Source organism: Oncorhynchus mykiss, chromosome 11, assembly GCF_057628025.1.
Source record: "Oncorhynchus mykiss isolate SJ-2025 chromosome 11, ASM5762802v1, whole genome shotgun sequence".
In the NCBI taxonomy this organism is placed as follows: Eukaryota; Metazoa; Chordata; class Actinopteri; order Salmoniformes; family Salmonidae; genus Oncorhynchus; species Oncorhynchus mykiss.
Genome location: NC_143032.1, coordinates 32023838 through 32036192, shown reverse-complemented (window position 1 = coordinate 32036192; position 12355 = coordinate 32023838). Strand labels below are relative to the sequence as shown.

General features: G+C 42.2%; 1 protein-coding gene across 3 annotated transcripts in view; it reads left to right on the top strand.

Annotated features, from left to right (window-relative positions):
• LOC110535571 (E3 ubiquitin-protein ligase RNF152) overlaps positions 1–7165 on the top strand; it is a 57738-nt gene extending 50573 nt beyond the window's left edge. For all 3 annotated transcript variants that reach the window (XM_021620639.3, XM_021620640.3, XM_021620642.3), the window contains one exon: positions 1719–7165. In XM_021620639.3, the coding sequence (XP_021476314.1) occupies positions 2133–2768 (636 nt within the window). In that variant the 5' untranslated portion in view covers positions 1719–2132 and the 3' untranslated portion in view covers positions 2769–7165. The remainder of the gene's footprint in view (positions 1–1718) is intronic.
• The last annotated feature ends 5190 nt before the right edge of the window (positions 7166–12355 follow it).

Sequence of the window (12355 nt, the reverse complement as noted above, 5' to 3'; positions counted from 1 at the left end):
CTGTTCCCTAAGTAGTGCAGTACTTTTGGCCAAGACCCATAGATAATAGGGAGCCATTTGGGACACAACCCGCTATGTCACATGGATGTCTTCTCTATGGCTATAATTCCATTACAACGTGTGAGCAAACAGCTGTTAGAGCTGAGGAGTTTAATTGACATGGTATAATTTGACAATACTGTTGACATCAATAGTATCTATGGTCACCTTGAAATGAAAAGGTTTCACGGTTGTTCCATGTCACTGTCCCTCTGTCAGTCAGTTACTAAGACATGTGCCTACTACCGTACAAGCTACAGTGTCCCTATAGGGCTTAGAGATGGAAGAGGAAAGAAAAGCCTTGCCATGCTTTGAGTCCGATCCTCCATTTCACACTCCCAGCTCACAGGAAAATAAAGAGTAGGAAAAAACCCTCTTCGGCATTTTAACAGCAATATTTTGACAGAACGTAATCATCTGTAAATGTGAGTGTCATAACAGAGATTCTACATGGATTAATGTCAATTCCACGTTAACGGAATGACGCTAATACTTTTTATTTTACTTTAAAATGAATGCCAAACAAAAACCATTGATTTTAAAATTGAACAAACCATAGAACTCTCTGCACAATGACTACTTAGAAGAAGGAGTAAATAGTAAATAAACAAATAAATCTGGAAAAAGTTGCAACGTTTGGCAACAGAATTACGGTAACATCTTGTTAAAGTAGTCCTTGTGCATAGAGATGTGTGGTTTGTTAAGCTTAGACATTAGTGTTTTTTGTTTGGTTTACATTTGAAGTGAAAAATGTTGAGTCTGGGCGTAATTCTGTTACCATTGGAATTGCCTTAACTAACATGGCTGATATGATTATGTAAGAAGAAGAGTGGGAGAACAAACTTTCACAGAGCCTGTGGCTAACTAATACGTATGTTGATTTTGATGTATTCTGTGTAGTGTGATGACCAAATTAATTTCCTGCTGTGGCTGAAGATAAAAAAAAGTAATTAGCAATATTATGAAAAATGCTTATATCCCACCCACTATCAGATCTCCTCTGCTGCCATTAGTGCCCTGAGTTACCCTATTGTATCTGATGTGGATATGTCACGGATGATAATGTCACTTTCCATCACGTGTGGTTGTGGCATGACGACCTCCTTCCCTTCTCTTTGCTCTGTATGATGTGGCATGTATGAGCTTCCTCACACGTTTCTGTAATGTTAGTTATTTCTCTGTCGTGTGTCTGATGAGAGCTAAGAGATTCACGGAGCAGAGAGAGAGAGAGAGAGAGAGAGAGAGAGAGTGTGTGTGTGTGTGTGTGTGGTTCCTTTTGATGTTAAAGCCAGGCAGAGAGGCAGAGCGTTGATAGGGGCAGGGCAGCTAACTGATTTATCTGTGTGAAAATGAATGCGAGAGATCCAGGCTGATGAGCCAGCCCCAGGGGGATTGAGGGGGACACAGGCTACACCCTAATCCCCATAGGGCTCTGGTCAAAAGAAGTGCACTGTATAGGGAATGGGGTGCCATTCGGGACACACAAAGCCTAGATGCCTGGCTGCCCGCTACACTGCCCATGCCATGCCTGTGATCCTATTTCTGCTCCACAATCAGTGTTCTATACACACACACACACACACACACACACACACACACACACACACATACTCTCTCTCTCTCTGCTCCGTGAATCTCTTCAGCCCGTTAACACTGCGGTCTTCTCTCTTGTTTCACAGATGAACCATCGTGTGACCTCAATCATCCTGTGACATCACACCGACACTGAGACGGTCAGGTGGGTGGAAGGACACCGAGCAGGGGCTATGAACTCAAACAGCACAGCTTTGCTCTGAGGAGGAATCAAGTGCCTTGTAGATGATCTGGATTTCATTTAGCTTCCTGCTACTACAGTCAAATAATAAGAGGCATTCTTCTTTGTCATCCTGGTTTGTGTTGCAGTACACAAAAACAGCCAGTTACATCAAAGGGTTACAAGCACCGTTTCACTTGTTTATGCAATAGGATAATAATTGAGCACGTTCTCTCCCTTCTTCTGAAACTATAAGCACCTAGCCTTGTGAAACCAGCCTATTCTCGTGATTGCTCGTGATTGCTACTATAAAGGACCCATAATAACAATCCATAACAAAATGGAGACTCGGTCTCTCTCGCAGGACTCCATCTTGGAGTGTCAGATCTGTTTTAACTACTACAGCCCGCGAAGGAGGCCCAAGCTGCTGGACTGCAGACACACGTGCTGCTCTGTGTGCCTGACCCAGATGCGGTCCAGCCAGAAAGAGATCCGCTGCCCCTGGTGCCGTGGCGTCACCAAACTCCCCGCCGGCCTCTCCGTCTCCCAGCTCCCCGATGACCCTGACATCATTACAGTCATCGCCATCCCGCATGCCTCCGAGCACACGCCCGTCTTCATCCGCCTGCCTAGCAATGGCTGCTACATGCTGCCCCTGCCCGCTGCTAAGGAGAGGGCGCTGTTGCCTGGCGAACTTGGCTGCCGGTTCCTGCCAGGTGGCAGCGGGCAGCAGAAGGTGGATGTGGCGGTGGTGGCCATGCCTGAGCTGCAGCCCCTGGGGATGAGTCTCGACGGCCTGGAGGAGGCAGAGAGGAGGGGAGCCGGGGGAGGAGGTGGTGGAGGGGGGAAGGGCTCCACGTGGTCCGGGGTGTGTACAGTGATCCTGGTAGCCTGTGTCCTGCTCTTTCTCCTGGGTATCGTGCTCCACAACATGTCCTGCATCTCCAAACGTTTTACTGTCATCTCCTGTGGCTGAGGGGAGGGGCCAGACATCATGTCACTCACCATGTTCCCTCCCACTCCCCCTTGCTGTAGCTCCACCACCCTCCTCAGCCTGGATTATGATGAGGATAAAGGATTTTATACCTATCATAGATGGTCAAGAAAACAACAAACAGACCGAGACAGAGAGAGAGGGGTTGCTACAAATAAACTGGGGACTGAAACTCATTTTCTCCTATTATTGATTTGGAGATATTCTGAAGACACAAAACACACACCCCTTTCCGTCAACTTGATGCACCCCTCTACTCCCCAAACCCCCCCCCCCCCCATCAGAAGGAGGGCCTCAGCCTCATGGAATTCTCGTGGAAATTTGAGGTATCCTTGTGGACCTATCGACCCGGGGACCTAATTTGGGGACCCCTGGGGACTGGTGGTGTCAGTACTGAGCACATACAGTGTCTCCAGCTGGAGCTGCAATATAGTATTGGACCTCTTGGTAGACCTGGGATCAAATACAAAAATGTGAATCTTTTCAAATACTTTGAGTGTTTGGTTAAGTCTGCCTGGCATGCCAGATGGGTGGGGTATGACGTTTTGGGACTTTTCTATTGGTTTATTATGTCAGGCAATTTTAAACAGATAGGTATTTCAATTGATTTTCCAAGTATTTGAAACCCAGGTCTGCTTTCTTTATTTCTATCCTCAGTACTGAGGCGAAACAGACAGTGAATCCAGTAATTACTGTATGTGGAATCCACTAAACCACCTCTAGCCAAGGGTTGTTCCTAGAGGGACTGATCAATCAATACTGGTGGTGGTTGTTTGCTGTGGTTGTGTCCCAAATGGCACCCTATTTATTATATAGTGCACTATGTAGGAATAGGGTGACATTTTGGGGAAGCGCTTGCTGTGTTTCAAATTTTGTCAGAATCTCTCTAATGGTCTAAAAACAGAATGCTTACTTACTGTTGCTCCAATATATAATGCAGTACTGTATGTATGTGGTGGTATTTTGATCAATGATGTTTTAAAAACAAAAACAGGGAAATATGTGATCTCTGTGTTGTATTATATACTTATAAACCAGCCTATATTTGATAGAAAGCACATACTACATGTCTTCAGTAGCCAGCCAGCCTAAAGTAATAATGATTGATGTAGTGTTGCAATGATTTGTCTATCCCCAATGCCCTTCACTGAGAACAGATGGTCATTGCTTTTAATATTGAGGTCTCTGGTCAGTATTAACATGAAGAGAGATCAGTGCGAGAGAGAGAGCACGTGGCGTGTGCATCCGTGATAACCAGGTCTCAAGTCATAGGCAAGTCAAGTCACATTCTCTCTCTCTCACACTGATCTCCCTTCATGCTAATACTGTCTTTGATCTTCATGTGAGGCTGTGGGGTCACAGTAAGGTGCTGGGTGGGGTTAAGAGTGGGCGGGCTTGAGGGTCCAAGTCTTAATGCTAATCGCATTGATTTATGAAGAGTTATAAATATTTTCTTCTTCTTCATGTTTGTGTCCCAAATGGCACATTATTACGTGTCTAGTGCACTGCTTTTGACCAGGGCCCGTAGTGACCTGGTCAAACGTAGTGCACAATATAGAGAGTAGGGTGCAATGTGGGACACAATATCCTTGTTGTTGTTGACAAAATTATTATGATCCGGTATCTACTGTATTAAAGCAATTGAGTGTAATCACAAACAAACAGTGTGAACTGTTTTGTATAGCAGCCATGTACAGACATGTACAGAATGATTGTATTTTTCCTTGTTGTCCTTCTTTCTATTTGTGTTTACATGTTTACTTCAGTCTGTCTGTAATAGTAGCCTGGTCTAGAATCAGTTCTTATTGCAGCAAGTTAGAAACCTTGGTGGACAGTGTGAAGATTCATTCGGACTGGTCTAGGATCAGTGCTCAAGACAGTGGGTTTGTTAGGCTCTTTGTTACGGTTGCAGAATTCTGTACATTTTTCCAATATTCCCCAAAATTTCCAGGAATCCTGGTTGGAACCAATCACAGCCAGAGAGGAGGAGGTTGTAGAAATGAGAGATTCCAGGTTTTGTGGGGATTGGCTGATCAGCGCTTACCTACAGATAATTGTACTGGGTCTGGCTGCTATCAATCTGGTGCTGGAACCACCAACGGCCAAGATGGAACCTCTGCCCAAGAATTCTGTATGCATCCCAATAGTACACGATATAGAAAATAGGGTGCCATTGGTCACAGGCTGTCTCTATCCCCACTACCCTGTAAAACAATCGAACAGACCTGCTGGGCTGCCACTGTGATTGGCCCCAATGTAACTCAATATTGGACTCCTTAAAAAGGCAGTCAGTGAGTGAGAAATCTCAGTTTGATAGCCACCATCCTTAGGTAAGAGCTAAACAACCAATCCCCAGGACAACTGGAGTGTCTCATTTCTACAACCTTTTCCTCTCTGGCTGTGAATGGTTCCAACCAGGATTTCTTGAAAACCAGGGAATGATCTAAAAGTATATATGCCAAGCTGTGTATTGTTATCTTAGACAAATACTGAAGATTTCATTTTAAAAAATGATGTAAATTTATGGTGCCATTAAACCAGACTAGTCTAGTTACATTGTCTGTAGATAGATACCACAGTAAACAACAATAACAGTAGTTAATAGGGATGCAACCCAAAATGTCACCCTATTCCCTATAATGTTATAGTGCACTACCTTTGACCAGAATCCTATGGGCCCTGGTCAAAAGTAGTGCACTATTTACAAAATAGGGTGCCATTTGGGAAGCAGGTGTCTGGCCCTAAAGGGTTTCTTTAGGTCAGTGGTAGGTGGTGAGGGGAGGACGGCTCATACACTGGAAAGGAATTTATTAGAACGGTATGTGTATGATGCCGTTCAATTTATTCCATTCCAGCCATTACAATGAGCCCATCCTCCGGTTTAAAGTGGCACCAGCCACCACTGCTTTAGGTCAGTGTTATTTTATGTATTAATACATGCAGCCAGTAAAATGATTTGAACCGATGGACTCAATGTGTTTGAAACCCCTGTTGTACTGCCGATAGATCCATTGTTAAAAGATGCATGATGTGATTTTGCTTGGATGGAGTCAGTAGAGGATATGGTTTTATATGCAAATTAAGGTACAGAGGAATGTCAAATAGTATAGTTTAAAAGGTGTCTGTGCACAATGAAGCCATGAGACATTAGAATGGGGATTTGGGGATTTTTGGACTGCGTCCCTGAGTAGATCTATCGTGTTTCCCAAATTGACCCCTATTCCGTATTTCGTGCAATACTTTTGACCAGGGCCCATAGGAATAGCGGGTGCTATTAAGTACAGCACCAAGATGTTTCTTTCCATGCTACAGTAAAGCCTGTTTTTAAAACTGGAATCATTTTCAGAGGACACTGTTTACTTTCAACAACAGTCCATGTACAAAGCCAAGGACTACATCCTGTAGCCTTAACCTTTTACTGCAGTGGGCTTAGTCAGGGTCACACCGAGTGTTTCTTCGTAGTCTTAAACAAGTCTACTTTGAAACAAAAGTATACACCTCACACACATGGTTCTGGGCTTAAACAAGAAGACATCGGTACCATGTCAGATATAGAGTTTAAATGTATTACATTTTGAGTTTGCATCACAAAATTACACTTTATATACATCACAGAAGACTGAAAAATATATATTTTTCAACGTTTGACATAGAAACATTGGATTTCTGGAGTAAAAAAAAATATTTGTTTATTATTTATGAAATTATAAAAAATATTAATAACGTTCCACCCATGAGGCCACTAACTCATTTGACTGCAGGAAAGGGCTATGCTGCGATTCAATCCAATCATGCTTTTTCGGCAATGCACATTGTTAAGGCACTGTTCCCCGATAGTGGACACCACATTCACGGTAAACACTGCATATGTCGGCTCAATCAGAAATGACGTATAAATTGTCGCATTGACCAAATTAGAAATCGGCTTGAACACCAGCGTAACGTTGGATAGAATACTTTTTTCATTCCAGTGTTTATTTCATGGCTCTGATCATTTGAAGCGCCCACCAAGTGGCATTTGAATATGGGTAATTTGGTAAGAAGACTAAAAGGGAATGTTTTTGTTCCCATCCAGTCATGCCTGCTGCTCCTATGTCAGAAACGCAAAGTGCGTCCCAAATGGCACCCTATTCCCTATATAGCTCACTATATAGAAAATACAGTGCCATTTGCAACACATTCATCTTTCTATCTCTAGAACACACGTTATGAATGAGTGTGTATGACACAGAGAGAAGAAGACCAAGGGTTGTCAAGTCTGTGCCTGTGTGTTTGTCAGTTAGTGATGTAAAGTTCCAGTAGTAGTTTCTGTTTGTGTCAGGTTCGACAGACACACACAGCTGTTTCAGTGATCTATTAAATAAACTGTCTGAAATTCACCTGCAGTCTTTTTGAGTGATTTATTTTTTCAACAAATAGTTGTTATTTCAAACCAAATAACACTCTTGTTAATAATAACGGACGCAGCAACCTAGTTAGTTGGGTTTCGGAGCATACAGTTGGGGAGCATACAGTTGGAGAGCATACAGTTGGGGAGCATACAGTTGGCGAGCATACAGTTGGGGAGCATACAGTTGGGGAGCATACAGTTGGGGAGCATACAGATGGGGAGCATACAGATGGGGAGCATACAGTTGGGGAGCATACAGTTGGGGAGCATACAGTTGGGGAGCATACAGTTGGGGAGCATACAGTTGGGGAGCATACAGATGGGGAGCATACAGATGGGGAGCATACAGATGGAGTAGCGTGAAAAAGAAAAGTGATGACGGAAAAAGGGTTGTAAGTTAAAAACAAAATGTATTGAGAAATACATCTACATTTACAAAAAAGATACAACATACTACTGTAGCAAGATAACGGATACAAAGTTAAAACGCCCAAACACTGCAAAAAACTGCAGAAAGACTCAAGTCTAATACCTGAAAGCTAAAGCAACAGCAGCACGTTGTCTAAATACGTCCAGCCCTCTCGACCAACCAGAATCAAATGGGTCAAATAGCCTGAAACCGGAAATGGTTATGTAGGCCTACCAATGGCAGGGCTGTTGAGTACAGAAAAAGTGTGCAACATTCAATTCTGTTCTGAACAACCAGTTGAAAAACGGGGAGGGGTTGGGTTGTGTGTTCAAAATGCACATTTGCCCTTTTTTTTTACCTTTATTTAACTAGGCAAGTCAATTAAGAACAAATTCTTATTTTCAATGACGGCCTAGGAACAGTGGGTTAACTGCCTGTTCAGAGGCAGAACGACAGATTTGTACCTTGTCAGCTCGGGGATTTGAACTTGCAACCTTTCAGTTACTAGTCCAACACTCTAACCACTAGGCTACCCTGCCGCACCGCCCCTGGTGCTTTAAATATGTCACTCATTGCTTCAAGCTACACTCAACAAATAGAGCAAACGTACCTCAAAGTCTGTTCAAGAACTTTGAAAAACGTTTTGGGGGAACGTGTCATTCAGTACATACAGTCAAGCCACTTAGCAAACATGGAACTGAACGTACCCCAATTGGATCCACACATGAAACAAATGCACCTCAAAGCTAGATAAAATAAACATTTATTTCAAGTCAACAAACATAATAGTCATTGAAAATAGTGTCATGAATTTTAATGATCACAAAATGTAGTATTATGTCACTGACATTTTAGAATGGATTATCCCAAACAATCTCCACACTTTTTTCAAACAGTACATTTATTTTCCAACGGGGTTATACATTTGGGTGAGGTTTTTTTCTTGGCTGAGTAGCCACGTTTCACTGCCCAATTTTCTTTTTAACCATCTAGTGTTCAGCGAAATAACAACACAATGTTAAATACAGGTAGCCTAGTCAAATAATTAACATCCAATCACATTAACCGTTACTCTCTCTTGGGAAACCTTCACTCTTGCACAGACATTTAGAAACGAAACATGACAATTTGAAAAATAAGCCACAGGAGTTTTATGAGCAAGAATAAAGACGACTTTTGAGTAGTAAGACATGTATAAAAGCAACAGATAACATTAATAAGAAGGTGCTAGAAGCATCTTATATGGTGAGCTACCGAGTGGCTAGGACAGGCAAGCCCCATACTATTGTGGAGGACTTAATTCTTCCTGCTGCCACGGATATGGCTGGGGGAATGCTGGGGGAAAAGGCCAAAAGAACTTTAGAGACAATGGCTTCATCAAACAACACTGTTCACGACACATGAGAGACATGGCAGGATATGTTTTGAAACAATAACCGCTATGCATACAAGCCAGTGAATTATATGCCTTACAGCTGGATGAGTCAACTGATGTGGCGGGCCTGGCACAGCTCCTGGTATATGTCCGTTACGTTTATGAGGGGTCAATTAAGGAAGACATCCTCTTTTGCAAACCACTGGAAACCAGGACGACATGAGAGGATATTTTTAAAGTACTGGACAGCTTTGTGACATCAAATGGACTTTGGTGGTCAATATGTGTTGGTATCTGTACTGATGGCGCTAAAGCCATGACAGGGAGACATAGTGGAGTTGGAACGCACGTGCAAGCAGTTGCTCCCGACGCCACTTGGGTACACTGCAGCATCCCCCGAGATGCTCCTGCTGCCAAGGGAATGCCTGACAGCTTGAAAGGCATTTTGAACACTACAGTGAAAATGGTTAATTTTGTATTGCATATTTTCTGCATTATGCAATGATATGGCTAGTGACCATGTAACGCTTTTACAACATACAGAAGTGCACTGGTTATCAAGGGATAGTATTGACACGTTGTGTTTTAAAAAAATTGAGAGACAAGATTAAAGTTTTCATTACTGACCATCATTTTCACTTGTCTGACCGCTTGCATGATAAAGAGTTTCTCACACGACTGGCCTGTCTGGGTGATGTTTTTTCTTGCCTGAATGATCTGAATCTAGGATTACAGCGACTCTCTTATAATATTTATTAATTATTATAATGTTATTATTTGTTCCCTGGTCCTATAGGGCTAGGCATCCCGTCAGCGGGACACCTGTCAACAACTTCAGGTGAAATTGGAGGGCGGCAATTCAAATAAATAATCATAAAAATTATGAATATTAAACATCTAGGTACATACAAGTGTCATATATTAAAAGCTCAAAAGCTTAAATTATTGTTAATCTAACTGCATTGTCTGAATTACAATAGGCATTACATCGAAAGCATGCCATGCAATTGTTTGAGGACGGCACCCCACATCAAAATATTTTTCAACCAGCACAGGCTTCGTAAAATCACAAATAGCGATTAAATATTCACTTACCTTTTGAAAATCTTCCTCTGATTTGCAATCACAGGGTCCCAGATACAACATGCATGGTCATTTTGTTAGATAAAATCCTTCTTTATATCCCAAAAAGTCTGTTTAGTTGGCGCCATCGATTTGAGTAATCCACTCGTTCAGCATGCAGAGAAAGGAATCCAAAAAGCTACTGCTAAACTTTGTTAAAACAAGTCAAAATACATTTCAACTTAATCCTCAGCTACCCTAAAAATGTAATTAAACTATAATATTTCATACAGAAAGAAGTATGTTCAATAGAAAAGTAAAATTTGTAAGTGCGCATCCTCTTCGCCGCGCGAGCTGACTGATTTCCAACTCTGACTCCCAGAACCAAAACTCTAAATTCTTCCTTGTTTGAGAAGAAACAAGCCTGAAACTTTTAACAAAGACTTCTGACATCTAGTGGAAGCCATACAAATTGCAATATGGGAGGTGGAATTGCATAGGACCCATAGCTTTCCATTGAAAGAGCATGGGCTCTCACAAAACAAAAATAATTCCGGTTGGTTTTTCTTCGGATTTTCTTCTAGCATATTAATTGTATTATATTCTTGTACATTATTTTAACATTTCCACAAACTTAAAAGTGTTTTCTGAGTAACAGGCAGTTTACTTTGGGCACGTCAGTCAGACAGGAAGTGGAGAAAAATAGACCCTAGCCTGTGTCACTTCCCACGAGCCGGGTTGTGACAAAATTCTCATTCTTATGTTTAATAAATGTATCATATAGTGTGTGTGTGGCAGGCTTACAATGATGGCAAAAAACAACATTTGAGAGTGCACTGGAGGGGGTACGCATCTGGAAGTTGAACGTTTGAAGGGGTACGGGACTATAAAAAGTTTGGGAACCACTGCTCTAGGACACCCAACATGAGACCCTCAAAATGTTAAGTTGCAGTATAAATGTTACAAACTGTTTTTTGGGCAAACTAAGGAACTTAATGACCCACATTCCATTGTAGATTTTGCTTTATGTTTTGGATCATTGTCTTGTTGGAAGACAAATCTCCGTCCCAGTCTCAGGTCTTTTGCAGACTCCATCAGGTTTTCTTCCAGAATGGTCCTGTATTTGGCTCCATCCATCTTCCCATCAATTTTAACCATCTTCCCTGTCCCTGCTGAAGAAAAGCAGGCCCAAACCATGATGCTGCCACCACCATGTTTGACAGTGGGGATGGTGTGTTCAGCTGTGTTGCTTTTACGCCAAACATAACGTTTTGCATTGTTGCCAAAAAGTTCAATTTTGGTTTCATCTGACCAGAGCACCTTCTTCCACATGTTTGGTGTGTCTCCCAGGTGGCTTGTGGCAAACTTTAAACAACACTTTTTATGGATATCTTTCAGAAATGGCTTTGTTCTTGCCACTCTTCCATAAAGGCCAGATTTGTGCAATATACGACTGATTGTTGTCCTATGGACAGAGTCTCCCACCTCAGCTGTAGATCTCTGCAGTTCACCCAGAGTGATCATGGGCCTCTTGGCTGCATCTCTGATCAGTCTTCTCCTTGTATGAGCTGAAAGTTTAGAGGGACGGCCAGGTCTTGGTAGATTTGCAGTGGTCTGATACTCCTTCCATTTCAATATTATCGCTTGCACAGTGCTCCTTGGGATGTTTAAAGCTTGGGAAATATTTTGTTGTGTTACTTTTAACACAATCACCTTGTTGGCACAACATGATTTGCATACATTTTCCAACACTATTAATTTGTTAAAAGCTGAAAACCATACAACACACCCTAGATGTGTTAGATTAATGACCAATTACACTGCAGATCCAAGGTGTATTTAACATGCAGCCTACATTTCCAGTATGGCGGTCGAGCTGGCCTAGCTGGTCTCATATTTTAACAACCCGCCCTCTCTCTGAATTTAACCAATAAAAACGAAATATACTAGCTGTGTACTATGGATTCAAATGAGTGCAGCAAACAGGTCTGATTAGTATGTTTTTCTTGGCTCACATCCTTCCATTTTCTGTTCTTTTCACCTCAAATATTTATTGATATTCTGTCAGGAAGGTAATTAACCACCTCCATTTGTTCCATTCAAACAGCTCTTTCCCTCAGAGGGAGAGGCAGAAAAAGGGAGAAAGAAAGCGAGAAAAAGACAGCGAGAGAGAGTGTGTTAGCCCCTAATCATGTCCACTGCTTAGAGAGGCACGGAGAGGGCCTTTCACTTATGACACACATCAACAACCACAATGGAGCCAGTTAAAGCTAAACTACATAACTATGTGTGTACAGGGGTTTTTGAAGACCCCGCTGGCAAGAATGCAGTAT